This window comes from Cydia strobilella, chromosome 1, assembly GCF_947568885.1.
Source record: "Cydia strobilella chromosome 1, ilCydStro3.1, whole genome shotgun sequence".
In the NCBI taxonomy this organism is placed as follows: Eukaryota; Metazoa; Arthropoda; class Insecta; order Lepidoptera; family Tortricidae; genus Cydia; species Cydia strobilella.
The window spans coordinates 17,790,643-17,816,444 of NC_086041.1; the positions used below are offsets into that span (position 1 = coordinate 17,790,643).

The 25,802-nt window shown below is 36.6% G+C and overlaps 2 protein-coding genes across 2 annotated transcripts in view; one reads left to right on the forward strand and one right to left on the reverse strand.

The window, feature by feature from the left end:
* Window positions 1–7,815, forward strand: part of LOC134746221 (putative fatty acyl-CoA reductase CG5065) — a 36,333-nt gene extending 28,518 nt beyond the window's left edge. Inside the window, exon 10 of the mRNA XM_063680551.1 lies at window positions 3,807–7,815. Within this exon, the coding sequence (XP_063536621.1) occupies window positions 3,807–4,032 (226 nt within the window). The 3' untranslated portion in view covers window positions 4,033–7,815. The remainder of the gene's footprint in view (window positions 1–3,806) is intronic.
* The window catches only part of LOC134748947 (gamma-aminobutyric acid type B receptor subunit 2), a 320,538-nt gene that overhangs the window by 142,662 nt on the left and 152,074 nt on the right, over window positions 1–25,802 (reverse strand). Inside the window, exon 3 of the mRNA XM_063687384.1 lies at window positions 21,556–22,374. Coding sequence (XP_063543454.1) covers window positions 21,556–22,351 — 796 coding nt within the window. The 5' untranslated portion in view covers window positions 22,352–22,374. The remainder of the gene's footprint in view (window positions 1–21,555; window positions 22,375–25,802) is intronic.

Genomic DNA, 25,802 nt, shown 5'->3' on the forward strand with positions numbered 1-25,802 from the left:
ACTTATATTTTATGAAAGAAAATATGATCCTGAACATAAATAAATAGGGTTGCCTAATGAAATATGGTTAAGGCTATTTTTAATGTATTTTTTTTAGAATAATTTTTTTTCTTCAAATTTCACCGATTTGTCTGACGAACGGAATAAGTTCCAATGGAAAGTATACAACTTCTACGACATGAATAAATTAGGTTGCCTATGTTTTTCCGGTCACTATTATGAGGTTGCCGTGTTTAAACAGGTGAGTTAAAATCGATAATTGCACCCATCTGTCTGACGCTTGAATTATATATCAAAATAATGGTAATTTTATTGCGAATACAATGGTATAGGGTTGCCTGCAAAAATTCGGTCACAAATAAGGGTTGCCAGGCTTTTAAATAAATTAAGAAGGAAAGACTTTCAGCGATAACTCAAAAACGGCTTAACTGATCACGGTTGTTTTAACTATTTTCGAATGTGTTTATTAATCACTATTTTTGTGGTTTTTTTCATAATTTTTGGATCAATGGTTCAAAAGTTAGAAGGAAAAACACTTTTTTTTCTAAATAATTATGTCCGAAATGATTTACTTTATCAAAACATGTTGTTCAAAGAGCCCTATTTATTTTGAAAGACCTATCCAACGACACCCCACACCATAGGGTTGAAACGATAAAAAAATTGTCACACACATTTTGTTTTTTTCAGCGATTATTTCCGAAAATATTTACTTTATCAAAAAAAAATTTCTAAAACCCGTATCTATTTTAAAAGACCTATCCAACGACATCCCACATCACAGGGTTGAAACGAAACAAAAAATCCTTACATACATTTTGTTTTTTTCGAGGTGATTATTTCCGAAAATATTCACTTTATCAACAATTGATTTTTGAAAACCCCTATTAATTTTAAAAGACCTTTCCAACAATACCCGGCACTGTAGGTTTGAAATGAAAAAAAAATCCTTACATACATTTTGTTTCTTTCGAAGGGATTATTTCCGAAAATATTCACTTTATCTAAAATTGATTATTGAAGACCCCTATTCATTTTAAAAGCCCTATCCAACAATATCCGGCACTATAGGGTTGAAACGAAAAAATTTTTTTTACATATATTTTGTTCCTAGAGAAGCGATTATTTTCGAAAATAGTAACTTAATCAAAAAATGTCTGTTCAAAACCCCTATTCATTTTAAAATACCTATCCAACGACATCCTACACCATAGGGATAGAGTGAATATTTTAGGAAATAATCGCTTCTAAAAGAACAAAATATATGAACAATTTTCGTTTCAACTCTAACTTAACTTTATAGTGCCGGATATTGTTGGATAGGTCTTTTAAAATGAATAAGGATCTTTAGTAATCAATTTTAGATAAAGTGAATATTTTCGGAAATATTCCCTTCGAAAGAAACAAAATGTATGTAAGGATTTTTTTTTTCATTTGAAACCTATAGTGCCGGATATTGTTGGATAGGTCTTTTAAAATGAATACAGGTTTTTAAAAATCAATTGTTGATAAAGTGAATATTTTCGGAAATAATAGCCTCGAAAAAAACAAAATGTATGTAAGGATTTTTTGTTACGTTTCAACCCTATGATGTCGGATGTCGTTGGATAGGTCTTTTAAAATAAATACGGGTTTTAGAAAAACATTTTTTGATAAAGTGAATATTTTCGGAAATAATCGCTTTGAAAAAAACAAAATGTGTGTGAAATTTTTTTTATCGTTTCAACCCTATGGTGTGGGGTATCGTTGGATAGGTCTTTCAAAATAAATAGGGCTCTTTGAACAACATTTTTTGATAAAGTGAATCATTTCGGAAATAATTATTTAGAAAAAAAAAAGGGTTTTTCCTTCTAACTTTTGAACCATTGATCCACAAATTATGAGAAAAACCACAAAAATAGTGATTAATAAACACATTCGAAAATAGTTAAAACAACCGTGATCAGTTAAGCCGTTTTTGAGTTATCGCTGAAAGTCTTTCCGTCTTAATTTATTTAAAAGCCTGGCTACCCTTATTTGTAACCGGATTTTTGCAGGCAACCCTATACCATTGTATTCGCAATAAAATTACCATTATTTTGATATATAATTCAAGCGTCAGACAGATGGGTGCAATTATCGATTTTAACTCACCTGTTTAAACACGGCAACCTCATAATAGTGACCGGAAAAACATAGGCAACCTAATTTATTCATGTTGTAGAAGTTGTATACTTTCCACTGGAACTTATTTCGTTCGTCAAACAAATCGGTGAAATTTGAAGAAAAAAAATTATTTTCAAAAATTTATTAAAAATAGCCTTGACCATATTTCATTAGGCAACCCTATTTATTTATGTTCAGGATCATATTTTCTTTCATAAAATATAAGTTTCATCCGTCAGACGTATGGGTGAAGGTCGACCATATATAACGTATCTTAGACGATATATTCACAATTTCACATTTGACAAGATATCATTAATTGACTAGTAATGAATATATAGTATTCATGAAAATGTTATGGATAAATAATTATAAGCAGATACCGGAATTAATGTGGCATTTATGAACTGTCATAGGGAGTTCTCATTTTTCGACTTCTAATATACGGGTATATCAATACAAGGTAGAATACTAAATATTAAAAAGTTATAATAGTGAATGGATATTTGACTGTAAAAGAAGTAATTTAAGCAGATAATATGGAAAAAAGATGAGTACTTATTTCTTTAATAAAGAAACTAATGGATTATTTGTTAATACTAAAACAAACCGCGTCCGCGTACCGGAAGACGAACTGCCGGTAGGCCTCCAACGAGATGGAGCGACTACCTGGTGAAGGTCGCGGGAATTCGGTGGTTGCGAGCGGCACAGGATTGGTCGGAGTGGCGAGCCTTGGGGGAGGCCTATGTCCAGCAGTGGACGTCTATCGGCTGACATGATGATGATGATGATGACTAAAACAGACTTTGACATGAAATTAAAAAAAAAACGGAACTGAAGTAACTAAGTGTGAAACTATTAACTATTTATATTGCACATCTATATTTCGCATTATCAATTACTCAAAATTAAGTTATCTCGAAGAGATCGCTCTTTAGCGATAAGATAGCTTGTTATTTACTTCTAATTTTAATCTTTCTTAATATGTTATATTTTACATTATATCGATATCGGTATATCGAAAGTCGATAAATGAGAAGTCGCTAATGACAATTCAAACTGCCACAAGAATTCCGGCCACTGATTATAAGTAAGTACTGTTGTGCTAACGGTAGGTACTTACGAATCCTGTTCTCATTTTGGTTGAAAATTATGTGGCAATAAATCATTATTCTATTTTATTTTATCCTATATTGACATTACGCAGTGGTATGGTCAAGTGGCAGATGACACCATGAAAGTTCATGAATAAAGGTCAGGCAGTCTTGCAATTTCTATTCTTAAAAACCGGTCAAGGGCGAGTTCATTTAACTTGCACACCCAGTTCAGGTAATGTAAGTAATTGTATGTAGGGTATATTGTGTACAGCGCCACCTATCGGCATATTGGCTCACTAATTTGCACAACTTATTGTTTGTATGTTGGTTTTTCAGGGATATTTCTTTGTCTTGTCCGGTTTCAATTTTTTTTCTATATTATTTGAAAGTCCTGTCATATGATACCTAATTTGACCTACTCGTAGTAACTAGACTTTGAAATGTTATCTAGTGAATTGTCTTACACTATGTATTTAACTGTATCCGATGTAACTTACGAGTACAATGAAGCTTATCCAGTGGATGCTTGGCTCCACATCATTGTAACACAGCATTTATTTGTAGGTACAGACGGCTCAACAGACAGTTGTATATCCTCCAGGATAACATAAAGTTCTTCACAACGCACAACTGGGTGATGCGGAGCGCCGGCGCGTGCGCGCTGGCGGAGGCGCTGACCGACGCCGACGCGCGCCTCTTCCCCTGCCACCCCGCGCATGTGCACTGGCCCTCCTACATGGCCGTCTACTACAGGGGTATCAAAGAGTTTTTATGTGGTGGCAAAAAATAACGTATTTGCTGGTATATATGTTTGAGCTGTTCAAAGTTTATTTACTGATAATTTATTTAAAAACCGAAATAAATGTCATATACGAAGGTAAGAGTGATCAAGGCCTGCAGTGCCCAGGGCTGGAATCGAACCAGCGTCCTCTGCAATCGCAGCAGATCCCGCGGTCACGGCGGCATGGGCCGAATTTTTCCAAGTATGTACATATATATATGCAATTTGTTGCGGGAGGGGGCTTGTGGCGCTCCCTGGCCATCCCTATCATGCAGTATCAGTATGGTTCTAACCGAATACATTCAGGTGACTTTTATGAAATAAAGTATTTTGTATTTGTAATTGTAAAATGTATTAAATCTGACCAGTCATTTGTACTTATGTTTTATTGTGCAATAGTTAAATTATGTGTGTTACCTCAGAACTTCGTCATTTCTCAACTACATATACGTAGATATACTTATGTATGTACATATACTTACAGATTGGTCCCATTTTTGTCAAAATCTAGTTCTGATGATTGGATCCAAGAGGAATCGAGGAAACTCCTCAAATCTTATAGGAGTACATAGGTATTGTTATTTTTGTATTTTCAAGGATGCATTTACATTCAGAAAAGTGACATTTAATGAAGTGGAACTCCTGATGAAGACCAGAACGGAACACCACAACGACACACGTATTTCACGTTTGGCGACATGTCTTTTACGTCATCAAGTTATGTTTTTAACGAACATTTTTATCAAGGTCGAGTTCTGATGATGAGGATGTATTAGGATGTTCCATGAGGATTTAGCGATTAAGGATTACTTATAGCGGGTTTTTTTTTATCATTAATAAACCAAGCATTTGAGCCGTTGACCACGCTAGTCGTGCCAGCTGCATTGCTGAGTGGAGACCATTTCGGCTTCACATCTCTATTTCTACTGTTTTGTTTATCTTTGTCTTGTATTTGCTATCATCATCATCATCATCATGTCAGCCGATAGACGTCCACTGCTGGACATAGGCCTCCCCCAAGGCTCGCCACTCCAACCGATCCTGTGCCGCTCGCAACCACCGAATTCCCACGACCTTCACCAGGTCGTCGCTCCATCTTGTTGGAGGCCTACCGGCAGTTCGTCTTCCGGTACGCGGACGCCACTCCAGAACCTTCCGGCCCCACCGGCCATCAGTTCTGCGAGCAATGTGCCCGCCCACTGCCACTTAAGGTTTGCAATTCTGCGAGCTATGTCGGTGACCCTAGTTCTACTGCGGATATCATCATTTTTGACTCTATCACGCAGAGAAACCCCGAGCAGAGCTCTCTCCATTGCCCTTTGCGTGACCTTGAGCCTTCTTATGAGGCCCATTGTTAGCGCCCACGTCTCAGATCCGTATGTCATCACTGGCAACACACACTGGTCAAAGACTTTTGACTTAAGACACTGCGGCAATTTGGACGAAAAAATACTGTGGAGCTTCCCGAACGCTGCCCAACCGAGTCGGATTCGACGAGTGACCTCTTTCTCGACTGGACTCTTGGACTGTTTGTCCTAGGTATTTGCTATATATGTGTTGTATTGATGTGTTGTCTGAATAAATGATTTCTATTCTATTCTATTCATTTGCATTTCAAGGGTGAAATGGAACTGCTTAGGAAGACTAGAAAGGAATTCCTACACGACAAATATTTTAGGTTTTGGGGATAATTGTAATTGTTATAAACTTATAACATGCACTATGCTTAGTAGTAAATCATACTAAAGACATTTCAAACTGTTTTCTGTAGTCGGTTTTTTTTATTACAACCTTTTTACTCGTATTATTACAAGCTTTTATTTAACTTGCCGTGTATTAACTTAGTTACTGTAGGTCAAATCTGAAGCTAAATTTAACCCACTTTCCGATGTCCGATTGAGCTGAAATTTTGCATACATGAGCTGATCTGATGATGGAGACAGGAGGTGGTCATGGGAACTCTGTGATGAAACAACGCAAACTAATTGTGCTTTGGTTATTTGAATTGTCTCGATTGAGTATTAGTGGAAAGAAAAGTACAGTCCGCGATAAAAGCTAGTGCAAAAATCATTTTTTTGCCTAAAACTTTCTATTAAAAATTATATTTAGTTAGTAGGCAGGTATCATTGAAAAAAAAATGAGGCTTTTGCATTTGTAGTAACAATAGGAATCTTTCTCTAGTAGTCTAGTAGATCTACATGACTACCACGAGTTGACATTTGACATTTACGTCAGCGTCTGCGTGAACTCGATCGCATTCCCTCTCTATCGCACCAGTACATCAGTATGAGCGAGATGGACTGCGATATAGTTTACGCAGTCGCTAACGTAAACGTCAAATGTTAACTGGTGGTACCTCTACTCATATAAATCAAAACCGTTACCCGAAGTCTTACCTTAAAACCGGCCAAGTGCGGCCAAGGACTCGCGTTCCAAGGGTTCCGTACATAACACAATTTAAACAATGTATTATAATTGTCTTTAAAAAACCCGTAGGGGTCGGATCAAAAACTCACGCTTGACTGCACATTTCTAATAGGTTTTCCGGTGATCTATAGGTAAAGATACGGTACGGTACGGTACGGTACGGTACGGTCCGGTCCGGTCCGGTCCGGTCCGGTCTCGTCTCGTATCGTATCTTATCGTATCGTACATATTATAATACTTTTTTTTTCTGTTTATTCTGAGTAATTCGAAATACATTTTAACCTTTAATATGTTCTCACTACTGAGGTGAAAAATTATGTGTGCAACACGAGAGCAGTTATTTTACATCTCGTGTTTTTGAGTCCCTCGCTACGCTCAAGATTCTACCTTAGAATCACTCGCTTCGCTCGTGATTCAATGATAGAATCTTTCCCTTTCTCGGGAGTCAAAATAAACACTCGCAAGAAAAACCAACTTTCCTCTCTTGTTGCACAAATAACTATTGTTTACGTTACATAACCATCTTTGGGTCACAAACTTACATATGTGTACCAAATTTCAACTTAATTGCTCCAGTATTAGTGTCGGAGAAAATAGGCTGTGACAGACGGACAGACAGACAGACAGACGCACGAGTGATCCTATAAGGGTTCCGTTTTTTCCTTTTGAGGTACGGAACCCTAAAAAGTGTTACCCGACATGTTAGATTAGACCGTTATTATCTGCATGACAAAGCAAACCGTTACAGGTTACATTACAGTACAAGGGACATTAGGGCTAACTGCTGCTATTCTATTGCGGGTGGAAAGGGTTGGCGGTCAAAAAAATGCCTGGTATATTGTGGTTATTTCGTTTGTGTACCATTGCCGTAATCAACATTCGAACAGATTAATACGTATTTATGTTGGTGCTCTATTGGACTTAATTATCGTAAAGCACAGACAGATAGATTCAACGAGTAGTGTTTGGCGCAAAGGATGCTATGTGGATGATACTTTAAAGCATTAGACGGAGAGCCAGTCCCGGATAAATTGACATGTACATGATAATGAGAGCAACGGAACTTGACAATTTAGTTTGTTATACTATCCTTATTACTGGATCCAGATGTCAGAATGACAGGCTAGCAAGACTTTTCAGTTGGAAAAAAGCAATGTGTGTTGTTTTATCATGGCCAACTATTCCAATAAAAAATGCTACTCTTGTTAAGGTTGTATTTGTATTTGTATAGTTTTTGATACTTATTTATTGTCTATGTTTAGTTTTAAGTTCTTTTTCTAGAACTCTATTTTTAAACCCTTGACGTATGTCTGTAATTCATGTTTTTATGTCAGTACTTTATTAAACCTGGTGCGAATAAGTCAACTGCTTGTGTTACTTTTCCATAACTATCGAAATTCCTCTTCTAAATCCCTCTTCCTCTTTACTCTCCTCTTCCTCATTCTCCTCTTCTATAACTCTTCTCTTTCCGCACATACTATATGTATATTCATATTCATATTCATATTTTTTATTAGTATTAATCATACATTGTCATGGATGCGTAATTTACATTATTAATATTATTATTTACAATAGATATGTCAGAAATATGTGCAATTAAAATTGGGTTTCATTAAACATTAGAATAACAATAATAACAAAAAATAATAATAATAATTCAATTGTAAATAAAATAATCATACCCCGTTCCAATACGTTAGGAGTGATCCCAATTAGCCTTCCAGAAATTCCTTAACCGAGTAATACGCCTTTTGGATCAGGAAACACTTGAGTTTTCTTATAAAAATGGGATCTGATGCAACATCCTTTATATCAGACGGTAACCTGTTATAGATGCGTGGGCCTATAATTTGGAAGCAGTTACCTGTTTTTGCAAGCCTGTGCCTAGGTATTACTAGTACCTGCGTTCGTCTTGACGACTCACGCATAGTAGAGATGGAAAGGTGTTTCCTGCTCCGTCGGATAAGTTTTCCCACCTCAAATATAAAGAGCGAGGGAACCGTTAGGATGCGTAATTTAATAAAAAGCTCTCTTGCTGGTTCGTCAGGTGGTACTCTGCATATAGACCGGACGACTTTTTTTGAATAATAAAAGGGCGATCACGGTCTGCAGCTGAACCCCAAATATCGATTCCATAGGAAAGATGGGAGTGAAAATAAGCGTAGTAGGCGGCTAGTAGATTCTTTTGAGACAAGGAGCCTTTGAGTCTGGTTACGGCATAATAAGCAGAGTTTAACCTAGCACAGATCGACCAGCCTGATAAGCATACTGCTGAGAGCATAACGATTCATTCGACCTAAAGAAGCTCATCAGCCTATCACAAATTCCCGTCTCAAATATTTTTGAGATGGCGGGCACCAACGATATCGGACGATAGTTTTTGAATTCCTTCTTGCTACCTTTACCCTTATACACAGGTGTGGTATAAAAAACATGGTCGAGAGACGTGTAAGACTTGTTTCATATTAGCTGTGCGATTTGTTCTTTATCCTGTTCGCTGGCCAACCATTAATTTTTTTACGAGCGGCCCCGGTGTCCAGATTATGCTATGATAAATTTGATGTTAGCCGGCGCGGCGCTCAACCAGGGTACCGGTTGACAAATGGCTCTGCGATTGTAGCAATTTCAATACGAATTTCCGTTACAAATGTAGCAGTCTTGTTTGAAGCCTTACTTTATTTACGTGAAACGTGAGACATGTCGAGCATTAGCCACTCGCTCTGACGATACGTATCTAGTATCAAACCCGGTGGTCGGTGGATCGGAGGATAAATAAATAATAATGAAAGAAAGAAGATTATTATATCAATTATATGTCAGTGGCCGAATCTAATTTGGCTTCCATATATTTCCTTCGGTAGGCTAAAGCCATATAATATACATATAAGCTAAAGTGACTCAGGCCGCCGATGCCGCTATTGAAGGCAACTAAAAATGAAAACCAATACCCTAAAGCAACTAAGCAAATGCCTTTTTGGGTTTTTTTTGTGCCCGTGTAGGCAGCCAGAAAATATGATACCTAACAGAATAGGTTTCACATACATATTTTCAAGTGCTATTAAATATAATTACTACGTACCTACCTTAAATAGTATATTTACACGAAGAGGAGCACTAACAAGGTTTACTTAAGAGCCTTTATGAAATAAATATTGTGTAATTTTAAGGAAAATATAGCCTAAGGAAATGTAATGTTAATTACTTTAATTAATATACATCACAATCACTTCATTATCAAACGTTGGTAAACAAACGATTTTCCTGGAGCTGAGTTAGGGTACAACATCACGAGTTCATATTGTATTATAAAACAATGCATGTTTGCTTTGAAATCCCGTAGTGATATTAAATGGAATTTGTTCTTTATTTATACAGGCGTTGCATGAATGAAATTGCAACTATAATGTAGGTATCGTTTAAGAGAGAACTCGGACACCTTACAAAGGCATTGTTTTAGTGCTTACCGTAGGTATAATTATGTATAGCGAATATCTGATACAAAAAGTAAATATGTACCTAAAAGCAGCGAAAACTAGCGACTAAAGGTTGTCCCAGAAAAAAATTACGTTTGTATTCGCACAGGTTGCACATCAGACTTTTGACCAAAAGGCTTAAGGAGACTTATAATGTAAAAAAATACCTGTTTTCTTATTCTTTATAAATAGTTATTTGTTATACAAGGGTGCAAAGTTGTATTTTACCCGCGAGTGTGGAATTGAAACACGAGTAAGCGAAAGGATTCTATAGTTGAACCACGAGCGAAGCGAGTGGTTCTAAAATAGAATCCTGAGCGTAGCGAGTGTTTTAACACAAGAGAAGTAAAATACACTTGCACCCGTGTGTAACACAAAACTTTTCCTCTCACTATAGCGAGGAAAGTGCAACATCCATAGGTGTTAGATCATCTTCACCACTGGAACCACTCATTTTTTTACGATAATATAACAGAAAACTCTGGAAGTTGTGTATTTTTGTCGGAGTCGGTGAGAAATTTTTTGTTGACAATGTTGACATTTCTGACGATGCGTTTTGAAATTGCATCGACTCAACTTGTGCGTTCAGAATTACATTCAACATCATATAAAAAAACAAATGTTTCTTATGGAATTTAAGGTTTATGACTTAAAATCATGAAATAAACCTAAATTTGGTATTTTTATTAAATGTACAAACCATTTATTTAATGATAATTAATATCGAACGAACCATTATTATGAGCGTTTTACGTTTTGTTATCTGTCTAAAGCTACTTAAACACGCTCCATCCAAGGTCAAATTACTTTCCCCACTAGTGGATAAAATGCGTTTTTCCCCGCTTGTTTTAAAGGATAAAAGACGGCTTTCCGAGCTAGTGAGGGGAAAAAGAAATTCCTTTCGTTTACATTTTCGAAGATATCGCCATCACAGAAAAGACAACATCAAAAAATGTTGCACAAACACTTAAAAAATCGAGGCATTTCCACGAAAAACTAGCAGTGAAGTTAATCTATGTATATAGTTAGTAAGACCTGTTCAAAGGGTGTTAAAACAATTCTAAGAAACTGATGGTAGACGATGGCGGACTGGAAATAGTCCGGGTTTTCTAATAAAGAATACAGAGAAGAACATCATAGCTGCGTTGCAAAAAACGCCTATGACCCTGTCTGTAGTTCTGTACTATATTTATTTAGCCAAAAGTGCAAAACGTACAAATGAACAGTGCAAAGTCCTTAAAAATTACTCTATAGAGACCTACAAAGAAACTAAAGTACCTAACTAAAATGCAAAATAGTAAACTGAAGTGAAAACCACATCTACCACTATCCAAGAAAGAGATAAAGCGACTAAGTCTACAATATCGAATTTGTGGAAAAACACCTTATTCCTCCCAACTGCTCTGAATTACGATCCATTGAAAAATAATGGGCTCATATGAAGCAGAAACTCTTTAACTATAAAACTAACGCCATATCAGTTGAAAACTTCAAGTCGAAATGGAAAAAGCTTAAAAATTAATAACAGAGTCCTATGTACAAAACCGGATGGCAGCCATTACAATAAAATTACGAAATTTCTGGATTTATAAAGTCAAATACTCAAAACATGCGTACATACATGTTGTTTATAAAATTAGTAACAAGAATTTACCATCAAACAGTTGATTTTTAACTGTTGTGTAAGATTTTGTGAAAATTAAAATGCGTCATTTTTTTCTGGGACAAGCTTTACATTGTAAAAAGTATGGTTAAATATTATGCATAGAGGTATCTTAATAACCATAATATTTTTTATACCATAATAATGATTGTGGTTGGAAGGACAGGCGACACCGACATATGCGGAAACAATCATTGTGATAATTTTAATTGAGGATCACCTTACAGCAAACTTTCCATTGTAGAAATTACTTTTGTTCAATCAAAAGTAATCAGGATGTCATCAACTTCGAATGGAGTTTTCGATTGTGGTCTTTGGTTCAAAGGGGATTCAGAATATATTCAAATGTTAAATAATGTAAGTAATTATTCCATACCTGAGAGGCATAACACTGTAAGTAAATTTTTGTGATTTTCGGATTTTTACAGAATCGTACATAGTTTCTGATGCTCCATCGATCCATAAAACTATAAGTATTTATCGATAACTAGCGACCCGCCCCGGCTTCGCACGGGTAGTTCAACTAATTTACACAAAACCTTTACAAATTATACATATAAACCTTCCTCTTGAATCACTATCTATTTTTAAAAACCGCATCAAAATCCGTTGCGTAGTTTTAAAGATCCAAGCATACATAGGGACAGACGGACGGACAGATAGCGGAAAGCGACTTTGTTTTATACTATGCAGTGATACCACCAATTCCAAGTTTTTCAAATGTATTTTACTGTAAGTGCATAACCCTCTAGGAAACATTTTGATGTAGGTAAGTGAAAATACAGTAAAATGCTACTGGTGTTTAATAAATTCATTATATTTAAGCTATGTCCAGAGAATTCAGGGATCTAACTGCACATACACTATAATGTATGTGCAGATAGATCATATAGTAAGATCATATAGCATTTAGTAAAACATTTTTTACTATATGTCCGGACTAAAACTTACAATTATAAAATTATAATTAATTCAAGTTAATTACAATGGTCATTTACATTGAAATGGACTTGTTTTTGTTATAAAAATTATAAAACAGTATTGTTATGTTATTATTTCCTACTCCAGCACTCTTATTTGTCGATTAAGACGATAGTCGCTGATTTGTCCTTGAGCGTTTCAGTGTCTCTGTACCTGCACCCCGCTCACTGCGATCGTACGTGAATTTACCACAACGAGGTTCTAAGAATAAGCATTTTTAATCCGTAATAAATAAATATAAATAATGCCATTCATAGTTAACTTATAAAATTAAGTACCTACTACCAAGTCTACCTACATATAAAGTTTTGGGAATTGTTACCTACCTATTAGTGTTAAACTAGTATTGTTTTTCCACGTTCGAAATGTTCTCAAACGTTACATGGGAATATCATCATTATATTACAAGCGCGCCGGGGTGTGGAAGTGGAAGAGAAGGATAAGGAGGGCCGGAGGCCGAATTGTTGAACAATAATTAAAAATTCATATATGTTTTTTTCATATTTTTTTGTTTACCCATTTAGAAGAAATATGCTCTAGACCGTAACAGTAAGTAAGTATATAGTTTCTAAATTAAAGAGGTATTATTTACCATTAATATAATAATTTACCACCTCCACGAAATGCAAGGTCTATTCGTATCTGAACAAGAAAACATATGTAAAATACGAACTAACTGTTGCAATATAGCATAGGTTATATAAGAATATCAACTGACTCTTACTTGTCACTGTTCATTTTCATCATCAACCACCACCTATCAAAGGGAGATTGATAACCCAATCTCCCAACACAATTAAAAAATTTTTTTTAAAAATAATAAATGAATACAACGTAAATTGATAGCCTATACAACTACTACAACTAATTATTATTTTGTTAGGAATCGAACTTTATTAAAAACGTAAAAATGCGCATGTTAGAATATTTTTATTTTTATATTTCAAATCTGTCCAGTTGATAGTAGAAGAAGTTGTAAAGTAAGTAGTTTGTGTGATTGAAAGTTGAAAAGTTAAACACCAATTAAATGAACTAACATCCAAACATTCCAAACACATGGGCACAGGTACTAATACGAGTAATACTCGAAAAATTTACTCTCTTCGCTACTCTGAAGCAAACGTGTCGGCTCGTGCCTTTACCCATACCGTCCCCACAATTATCTACTTGTACCTACCCTAATAAACAGGTAATAAAGTACCATTTTTTTAGGGTATGCACAAGTAGGTGCCTATGAACAGTATGAACGCTATAGAGATGCACCTCAAATATAATGGAAACCAGATTGCTTGTGACTTGTGTAATTCACTAATTAATTTAACGTCCAAAACGACCCTTAGCTGCGCCACCATATAGCTGTAGGTGTGTAAGATAAACGTCTATCCGATAGGTAAAGCTATTGTCCGAAGTCCAATGAACCGTTAGGAAACCCTCGTCGTCTCGCATCATGGATCCCGTGGTCCGTAAAGGGAAGTGTTAAGGTTTAGGGCTCATTAGTGGTAATGTGGCGTTGTTGAACTTGAGATATTTTTTGCGTTCATACTATTTGCTCGAACTCGTAGTCGCCCGAGTAGGTAATTGCGGTTACACGTAGTTACAACGGCGCGTATTTAGAGAAAAGCGTTACCTATACTAAGAATTATTCTAATAACTTCATATCAGGAAGGGCCACCAATCAAGTACCATCGCCTACACTGTAAACTGACAGTTCATAAACCTTATTACAAAAGGCATAAGGCCCACGGATGGACAGTTAAGAGCGTTGCTGTTTGTACAACCATGGTATATGCTTTACGGATTAAATGCATTTTTCCAAGTCCCAGGTAATATAGGTACGGAGATTTTCGTTCAAGCAAATCGAATTAAAAAGTAAATTAACAATGATTTCGCATTCTCAAAAGACGCGCGTAGAATGCCCAGGGTACCTACATTAATATCGGAGCCTGTTTTATCCGGTTTAGTCTGGATTAATGTCCTTTACATCCGCTTCTTAATTCGATTAATCGCGATAAATGGGCTAAATCTGCTGCTGTTCCTGGGAAATGAGATCGTATATTGTAAATCGTGATCGTGTTTCAATAATTTTGTTCAGTCAGAATCATAAATAGTCTTTATAAATACGAGTAGACTACAAAATTTGTCTTGAGGTATATATGTTAAATAATTGGGACAATTCTACAATTTCCAAAAAAAAAGAATTTTTTAACAACGAACTTCACATTAATTATTCGTACCCCGTACCTCAAAAGGATAAAAACGGAACCCTTATAGGATCACTTTGTTGTCCGTTTGTCTGCCTGTCTGTCAAGACCCTTTATCTCGGGAACGCGTGGAGGTATCGAGTTGAAATTAAAACCATAAACTCAGGTCTACAGCCCCTTGAAGCTGTGAAAAAATAAAACTTGAACTGATAAGGTGTCCGTTTGTGGTGTTTATTATACTTAATTTATACTTAATTATAATTTATACCTGATGTGCAAGATATAAATTCAAGGATGAGATGGGGGCGATGATTTTAACTACTTAAAGACGTTACAGAAGACGTATCGTTACGTTGATTAATAATAAAAAATAGTAAAAAAAACCTTAGAGCCAATTTGGCGCTACCACTGTCAGAAACGATGGCGTTTTCAAGCAAAAGGTATCAAGATGCCGGTTGTCAATAGGACACTGATGCAATACGAGCGCTGGGGGCCTAGACGTTGACAATCGTTTGGAGAAAACAAAACGAAACGCTAAGAAGATAAACGTAAATAATGTTGGAATGATAGCGTTACGTTTCGTTTTCTGCAAACGATTGTAATCTTGGCTAGGCTACGTGGTCCGAAAGTTGTTAAAATAATATTATTACCATTGTAAGAGACATTTCAATGTTAATTATGGCCATGAAAGATATTTTAAGTAATGGGAATAGTTTTATTATATTGTTTTACTGACAGCTTTTTATTGGGTTAATTATAAACGGCAATTTTTGTCACAATTAAACGAATTTCGTATTTAAATCTTTGAAAGTCAAGCTTAAAATCCGGGATTAATTATTGATAAATGATATTATACATACTCATGGACAAATTTAGAGAAACGCAAAAAAAGGTTTAATTACTGGATTACAGCACCCAAAGTAATTTCAAAATTAGTAATGAAACTTTTTTTTCCCCTCACTAGCTCGGAAAGTTGTCGTTTATCCTTCAATACAAGCGGGGAAAAACGCGTTTTATCCACTAGTGGGGAAAGTAATTTGACCTTGGATGGAGCGTGTTTAAGTCTATTACATAAACCAAAGAGGTTTACAATAGTGGCATACTGGCAAAAGTTGTATGAATATTTAAAGTGAATAAAAAAAAATAAAAATAAAAAAGTAGCTTGACAGATAACAAAACGTAAAACGCTCATGATAATGGTTCGTTCGATATTAATTATCATTAAATAAATGGTTTCAGAATCTAATAAAAAATACCAAATTTAGCTTTATTTAATGATTTTAAGTCATAAACCTTAAAATTCCATAAGAAACGTTTGTTTTTTTATAATGATGTTAAATATAATTCTGAACGCACAAGTTGAGTCGATGCAATTTCAAAACGCATCGTTGACATTTCATACATCAGAAATGTCAACATTGTCAACAATTTTTTTACTTAAAACCTTTTCTCACCGACTCGCGTAAAAATACACCACTTCCAGAGTTTTCTGTTATAATATCGTAAAGAAATGAGTGATTCCAGTGATGAAGATGATCTAACACCTGTGGATGTTGCACTTTCCTCGCTATAGTGAGGTGAAAAGTTTTGTGTTACACACGGGCGCAAATGTATTTTACTTCTCGTGTGTTGAAACACTCACTACGCTCAGGATTCTATTTTAGAACCACTCACTTCGCTCGTGGTTCACCTATAGAATCCTTTCGCTTGCTCGTGTTTCAATTCTACACTCGCGGGTAAAATACAACTTTGCACCCTTGTATAACAAATAACTATTGTGCGTTCCTCTAAATTTGTCTATGAGTGTATTAGAACACGCTTTTTTATATACGAAATTTTTACTGTTAGGGCAATTTTTTATTTTGCTGTCGTTTTTTTTCAGATTTTCATAAAATTTGTGAAATGGATAGTTGCCTATTCTGCACAATATAAACTTAATTTTACCGTATGTCCTACAAAATCTGCGACTGAGTTACGAAAACGTTTGGTATTTTTATTACTCTATGGGAATTTTCATACATTTTTTTGTCCCAAGTTTGGATTTCGTGTTGAATCCGACCAGAATGAGGAGCTCCTCAAACCTAACTACCAATTTTTATCAAAATCTGACAATAAAATAATTTTTAAGAAAAAAAAACCGACTTCAATGGGGGCCGCTGAAAGTTCACTTATTGTTGATGGTGCACTTTTAGATTCCAGACAAGGAAATGAAAAAGATAGCATCTTTTGCCTAATTATCTAGAAAAGAAGGTAAAACCAAAGGTTTTCTAGTAGCATTTCGTTTTTGTAAGGGTCGCAATTCTAACCCTTTTTTTTTTCATGGAGGGAAAAATGCATTCCGCATACCACCAGGGTGCGGGGGGTATCCCGAGTGGGTATGTGGGACTCCCGTCTAGGCTAATGAGGCCCACGGTTTGTACCCACTAAAAAACCCCCCATATGCCGCATCGCCGCCCTATTGGTGGGGTTACGGGAACGCTAACGTACTCATCCGCGACCCCACCGGCGGCAGCCGCCCATGAGCGGCTCCTCCGCGAATGCCCGAAAGCCATTCACGCTAGGCGCGCCAGATGGTACGACGCGCCTTCCTCCTCGGCTTGCGTTCTGCTTTGTAGCGGACCCCCCCGAGCCCGCCACAAGGAAGCCACGGGCGCCAGAAATTTCTCCGGCGCCCGGCGACAGATCAGGTCTATGGTTCTGCCGCAAAACCACAACTCGGCTGCAGAGGACAGGGAGAACGGCACATCGTAACAGCGACACTCCTCTTCCTCTGCAGCCCCACCAACGCCGCTACAGCGGAACGGCCCCGCCAAGTTCGCAGGGGATAAGGAGAGTGGCGCATCGAAATACCATCACTCCTCTTCCCCTGCGATCACACCTCGGCCGCCGAGGATAGGGAGAACGGCTTACCGCAATACCGACACTCCTCTTCCTCGACGGTTCACCTTCAGTGCATCACAAGCCCACCCAAAACCAGCCCACTTGGAGCGTCCTCCTCGGGCCAGCCCGCGACCCAAACAGGCCGGCCCTGGTTGCCTCTTCGCTTCACCGTGGGTGACCAAGCCACGGTTACTAAGCCCCTCCACCACGACAAGGTGAGCAACCCGCGGGGGGTCGCAGTTCTAACCCTAACCTAACCTACTTTTCTGATAGCATTTCGTTTCTGTAAGGGTCACAGCTCTATTTGTCCTCTTCGTTATGTTTGTTAAGCAAGTTAGGTTTTCAAGAAACATTTTTGTCAAGCTCTCGTTCTGATGACGGGATCCATGAGGAATCGAGAGAACTCCTAAAATGTTAAAGGCATACATATAGTGATTTTAGTATTTTCATCAACAAATCCAGCACTTCCATTTTAAAAAGTGACATTTGATGAAGTGGAACTGCTGATGATGATCAGAATGGAACTCTTTAATGACGCATAGTTTACGTTTGGCGATTTGTCCTCTTCTTTATGTTTGTTAAGCAACTTAAATTTTTAAGACATATTTTTGTCAAGCTCGAGTTCTGATGATGAGACCCACGAGGAACCGAGGGAACTCCTCAAATGTGAAAGGCATACATATAGTGTTTTTTGTTTTTTTATCAACAAATCCAGCATTTACATTTAAAAAAGTGACATTTGATGAAATGGAAACTGCTGATAATGATCAGAATGGAACTCTTCAATGACACAAAGTTCACGTATGGCAATTTGTTCTCTTCCTTATGGATCCAGACCTAAACTTGGACCCGGACTCGGACCCGGACCCGGGTCTGAACGTGGACCCCAACTCGGACCCGGACCCGGACCGAACTCTGACCCAAACTTGGACCCGGACAGCCGGACACGGACCCGTACTCTGATCCGGACCCGGAAATGCTACTAGAAAAGTAGGTTAGGTGGGTGGTTGGGTTTTGAACTGCGATTCTCACAGAACAGAACTGCTATCAGAAAAGTAGGTTAGGTTAGAGCTGTGACCCTTACAGAAACAAAATGCTATCAGAAAAGTAGGTTAGGTTAGGTTAGAACTGCGACCCTTACAGAAACGAAATGCTACTAGAAAAGTGGGTGGTTTTACCTCCTTTTCTACATTATTAGACAAAAGATTTTTTTATTTCATTGTCTGAAATCTAAGAGTGCACCATCAACAGCTAAGTGAACTTTCAGCGGCCATTGAAGACGCTTTTTTTTTCTTAAAAATTATGCCTAATAAAGTCACAAATATTTAATCGGACTCAGACCATAATATTTGTAAAATGATGACGCTAATCTCTATAAGTATATTGTACACGGCACACGCTACAAATTCTAGACTAACACGAAACAGAATAAAAATCAACTAACTTTACATTATTAGGAATCCTATTAAAAGTAAGATACTTTTGACGTTCAGAACTTTTTCTTTTCTTTTTCAAGAAATACCTACTGCTTTGAAAAAGAAAATCATCTTTTTAAAGTATGAGTAATTAATAATTAATTAAATGGGACTGTAGAACCCTTCCAACTGTTGTTTTATATAAAATAAATACTTATCCATTCGATGAAATTATTAGTTTGAATCTAACTGGTAATTTCCTGTTATTGTAAACCAATAACTTTGCTTCACTGCTAAAAAATGTCAGTTCTATAAAAATGTGTACACATATAAAATAAATATTTGGGACATACCAGTAGGACACATCACAACCCATACTTGCATGATATTTGTTATCAATTTGAAGTGTAACTACTGATGTATGAAATAATGTAAGTATTCATTTTTATAAAAAAAAAAAATCTTTTCTAGTGACGCTATTAGCGTCTTTGAAATAATGAATATCGTGTCGTACCAAGTTGTCTCACGAAACCATTGAACTAATTACTAACGTATAGGTATAGAACCGGCACAGAGAACCAGTATTTTGCGCCACGAGTTGCTGCCGTTTTGGCATCAAGCCATAGAAGCGGAGCGTGAATCTCGCGACCTTAACCTTTGACGTTTCGGTCGCGTGGTAGAGGTTGTGATTGTGACAATTTCATTGATTGGTATATCGTCTCTTGTAGCGTTCGCTACATATTTATTTTTTTGCCATCTATCGGCGGTTTTGGGAACTTCTTCCATATCAACGTAGTTTGCGTATTTCTTCGGGTTTTTTTTGTTGTTTGTTATGCGAGGGCTAGTGGGCTATCGTTACGCGGAATTCTCTTAGATGGCGCTTTATCAAAACACATGGAACCTTTTTTGGACTGAGATATTTTCGATGTAGGCAGGTTACAATTGCGTTGAATTTTGAATTTCAATTCTGATTCGGAAAGAAGAAATTTGTTTTCTTCGGAGGACTTCAGATAGATTTTGAGATTGACGTGGAAAGGTCTGTTTGTGGTCCGCGAATATTTTTTAAATTTTTTCCTTGTTTCCGTCAATTGAGAGGAACGTTTTCTTCGGAAGTTGCCAATAATAACTTGGAGTGCGCTTTTCTTCCCGTCGTTCCGCGGCCTTGTTGGCCGTAGTTGCCTGCACCAGGAGCCTTTTAAGGCCACCATCGAGCAGTGCTCTGGTGGTACGTGGTGGCCGTATCCGCGGCCTTGTTGGCCGTAGTTGCCTGCACCAGGACCCTTTTAAGGCCACCGTCGAGCAGTGCTCCGGTGGTACGTGGTGGCCGTATCAACGACAAGGCACAGCCGCCGACGGGCAGTCGGCAGTGGATGGTCGTCGACCGGCGGTCAGGTATCAGACCCCAGGGAGGACATGAGCCCGCATACTGCGTGGTTTTCGATAGGTCACGGTACAGCGTTGGTTGGCCGAACGTTTTCTTTGGAAAGGAACTAGCAAATTGTAATTGTCTACGGAGCTTGAATATTTTTTAACGTTAAGGGATCGGTTCCCGTTTAATAACCCTATAATTGTTCATTGTTATTTTTTGTGCCATATTTCTTTTAATTCTGTAAAGCCGCTGTTATCCGTATTCCGCATTTCTTTACGGCATTTTCAAAATTCTAATTGCCCCTAATTGTCAGGCGAAACTAATATTCGGCATAAAATTTAGGCACCAATCACCCGTTGAAACAGCCATTATCGTCCATAATCTCCATCTCATTAATCCATTTCTTTCCTTCTACAGCTAAATTTATACGCCGTTATCTTTCGCACGTACAACAGTTCACGCCAGTGCGGAAAGCGGACAGTCAGAAAAATAATTTGTTTTGGTTATAATAATTTTTAAATTCCATGTGTAGATTTTTTTTTTGGTGTTTTATGTTAAATTTAGTGAAGTGCTTAACAAATTATACGTGTTGTGCAGAAGTATTTGTTTTACTGCACTCTATAGTAAATAATAACTCAATGCACGAAACACATAAATCTTTAAAATCGCCTTCATTTTAAGGTAATTCTCTAAACGCACTACATTCCAAAGTGAATTCTAATATTTTTAAATTAAGACGAAAGTGCAGGACCCGCGCGAAATTGCCTTTTCATACAAACGTAGTCCTCATTTTCTTCTCTGGATATTAACATTATTGGAAATATATTGACACAATTTGTTGAATATCAACCACAGCTATGCCCCTAAGTTTGATTTTATCGAATTTTTAAATAAGACTTAGGACCGTTTAAAATTTTGTATGAAATCTGTTTTTCGCTCCTAATTTTTACTATAATCAAATCATCGATTATAGTCAAACGTAGGGGCATAGCTATGGTTAATTTGCATAATAAAATTATGTAAAAATAGTTTCCATAATGTCAATATCCAGAGAGGAAAATGGAGACTACGTTTGTATAGAAAAACGGCCGTCCCCTTTCCTCTTAAGGTTCTGTCTTACCTTCAACAAATCCCGGACGTGGTGTCTGCATTATCGTCGGGACGCGAGGAGAGGAAAGGTTATCGGGGAACACTAATGAGTGGTTAGAAAATCGCCTGCGGATTTTCGGATCAGTTACCGTTTGTGGAATTTCGGTTTCATTAAATAATATATCGATTGTTTCATTATAATCCAAAACATCTATTGTAATTGATTCATTTGTATTGTGTTCCTCATTAATTGCATTGACTTTGTTTACTGTAGAATAATAATCGTGAAATATTTTTGTTCTAGTTTCATCATCCATCCTTAATTTTTCGATAGCGCTAGTTTCATCAGCGTCATTTGCATTTAGTAAATCAATATTTTGTAATTTAAATGAGTGTTTTTGATGATAATGTAAATAATTTATATGTGGGCTTACGTTAAAAGTATTGTTTGTCGAAATATCATCTAAATTATCAGTTAAATTGCCAATATCGTAAAAGATTTCTTCGCTTGTCATATTTTTAATCTTTTTTCTTCTAAACCTATCTAATAAAATTTGATATTCCTTACTTACAGCTGTAGTAATGTTTTTGTGTTTGAATGTTATATTGCTTTCATTGTCTTTCTTTAAAGTATAATTGTTTTCTTTATGGATTTCTTCATTTTGAAAATATCTCTCAGGCAGTGTTGAATTATTCGTCATTTGTGTATGCGTTAAAGGAAAAACAATAAGAATGAGGAGCAAGGGTGGGAGACTGGATATCGTCAAGGTTGGTTCGTAGAGGGATGAGCAGTGGAAGTGGGAGAAGCCGCGCGGTGGGCGCTGCATGCCACCACGGCGCTTCAGCTACCCTGGAAACAAAAATGAAGAATGTTTAATAGTTATTTGTACAACAAGAGAGCAAATTTTGGTATTGCTTCGAGTGCTTATTTTGAGTCCCGTGCAAGCGAAAGATTCTATAATAAATTTTTAAAGTAGCATTATTTATTTTGCGTGATAATCTGTGTAGTTTTAAGTTAATTATTTTAATTGTACAATAAAATACGTAAAACATAGTGTTTTCATCAAATTTTAAACTTTATTTTCATTAATGAATTATTAAGAATTCATATTATTACGTGTTTTGGAACGATGCATTTTCATGTTTTTTGGGGGTCTATAAACCGTCAATATACCGTTGAATGTCGTTAGAACCTCATTTTGTCTCTTTCTTTTTGCTAACGACGTGAAAGGGACAGAGATAATAGAATACAAGATAATAGAGTACAAGTTCGAAATACTTGGAGTCTATTATCTCTGTTCTGTCCCTTACTTCTTAACTACTACGCTTACTACGCTCAAGATTCTAAAGATATTATAGAATCTTTCGCTTGCACGGGACTCAAATTCAAGTACTCGAAGAGATATCAAACTTTGCTCTCTTGTTGTAGAAATAACTATTTTCATCTCAGCAGCTCGAACAAGGGTACTTTGATGCTTTAAAACAGTGCCTGAAATGCGTTTTTGCTCACCGAGTGAGACAAAATAACGTGTAAGTGACCTTTACATTTCAATGTCATTTCTTCATGATATGCTTAATACAAGTTTGCAATAAGTACTTGGATTATATTCGCTTTGTTGTAAGCAAAAAAGCATGAGGCATAAAAACGTTCAAACGTCATTCAACCATATTGACGGTTTTTAATAGATCCCAGAAAAAAAGTCAGAACGCATCGTTCAAAAACGCCTTCGAGTATGAATTCGTTATACCTAATTAACTCAAATAAATCTTCTTGTAACGATGTCTGCTTTAGTGGTCAAACAGTGGTATCAGCAATTCCGAACGCACCCTAACAAGTTTCTATTTAGGTACGAAGTTTCAAGTTACTAGTTTCAAATATATAGAATATCTGAAATTTAACCTTTACATGCGCTATTTTACCAGCACTGGCTTGAACGTTTGCAGTCATTCAATTTAGTTATCTACTCTCTCAGAACTCTGAAGCATAAAATGAAAGCCAGCCAGCGTAAAGCTCCGGAATCAAAGCCGTCTCAAAAATTGCTGAGATTTATATGGCTGTTTAAAAGCCATTTATATGCTGAAAAGAGTTGGCGATATAAATTGGATTACGTTTAATTCAAGGCTGTTCTTAAATACAATACAGGCAGTATATATTTATAGCAATATTAGGTGTTTCCTACTCCTCTTTTCTTTTAGTGGTACCGTACGGAACCCTAAAAATAGTTATTATAAATAGATCGTACATGGAGACATAATTGACTTCATTCTTACTATAGTATTTTTCAAACTGAAATACAAGCATCGTTTGGGAGAGCTGAATAGATATAATAGACCAAATAACCTGCGCAGTCTACCCAATGAACCTAATTTCATAATACTAAAAATAATAATGAATATGGTAATGTTCGGTACTTTTATATGTACGCACAAATACTACGTATTTTTCTTTTCTTATTTCTAAATCGGTTAATACTTAATCGAATAACTAGCATAGTCCAAAACGGGACAAGCCTAAAACGGAACGCTATTCAAAGCGCGCAACACCGAAACTCGAGTGTTGCCATACTCTCTCTACACAACGATCTAAAACACGAAAACGCCGTCGCATCGCTCGCTCCGAAGCTTGAGCTCAAAACCCAAAATCAAACCATACCAAGTGTCCAGCACAAATAGAAGATCGTCTGTCGACTCCAGCCTATGAGGTTGCTACATTCATCATCGAAGGAACAGGGGCCCCTGGAGAAAGTCTAACACGTCATCAGGTTAGTCCCAAATTACGGTCTATGCTAGACTATCAACTACATTTCCCCAACATACTTGTGTTTCGAACCGGATTCCACTATCTGGTATCGATTTATGCGTATTATTTGTGCTGTACAATAGTTATTTCAACTAAATTCCCTTTTCTTTGTTCGTAAGTTAGCGAGAACCTACCTCCGCTTACAAATACAAATATCGAGTTTCCGACAACGTCGTGCAATATTTCTCAAAAATACCGATACGTACAGTTAGATCTCAACGAGATCATTCTAATTATATATAGTTTCATATGGTTTTGAGCACTTTTAGCGAAATTATATTCGTTTATAATTCTCGGAATCGGGCGGTAGATATACCTACAGCGGCGCGCGAGTCACTTGCCTAGTACATACTTCTAGGTCTAAATATAGTTTGTCGCAACTCATTTCTTTATTTTGTACAACGTACATTACATTACATTTAGTATTTACGTACTTAAGTGTATTTTTAAGGTTCAGGTATAACATACCAAAACCAAGTTATCGTTTGCTGTCATAATTACAGTATCGAGTAAACTGTCGCCCGTATTGCGTACGGCACAGAGTTCAGATTTCTTTAGCTCGGGTTCTACCGACGGGAACTATTATCTTTGTAATTAACATTGCATGTTTAATTGCAACTTACTTTTAATTTGCGACAGATTATATAACTATTTTATTAACTAACTAACATTTTTGCTAGTACCTAGCCATTTTAGAGATCTTAAAAACTTAACATAACGTATACACTATACATACATACATTGTTCAAATATATTTACACAAGTTTAGTCTCTTACCTCGTGATAATATTATTATTTTCCACAGTAAATTAACTATATTTCTTATAAAATGACCGCTATGGAGATTGAACAATTGACATTCGAACGTGATTTAGCGATTAACAATATTCAAAAAATTGTAGACTGTTCGAATAATATAGCGGAATTTCGAGTTCGAGTTAAGGAATTAGCTTCAATCAAAAAATCATTTTTCCAAGTTCAAGCGAAAATTGAGAAATTATCGGCAAAGAATGAGTCATTCAACCGCGATGATAATTTAGCTGTGAGAAATCAATTCGATTCTTTATACTTTAAGGTCCAAGTTGCCTTGGACACGCTTAAGGAGGAGCGTAAACAAAGCATTACGTCTGTCTGCGGCGGACTTAATGGGGTGTCACATGCGAGTTGCTGCGCTCAGCAATCAAATCAATCGCATATTCGCTTACCGCGCTTATCGCTTCAAACATTCACAGGTGTTCTAACTGAATGGAATGCTTTCTACGATTTATTTAAATCACTTGTACATGACAACGTCATCTTAACAAATGTCGAACGCTTCCGGTATTTGTTATTGTTTTTAAAAGATGAACCGTATAATCTTATCAAATCTATTCCTGTTACGGATGCTAATTACGAAAATGCCTTACAGGTATTAATTTCGCGTTATGAAAATAAACGAATTATTTCAACAAAACATTTTGACAACATTTATGACTGTG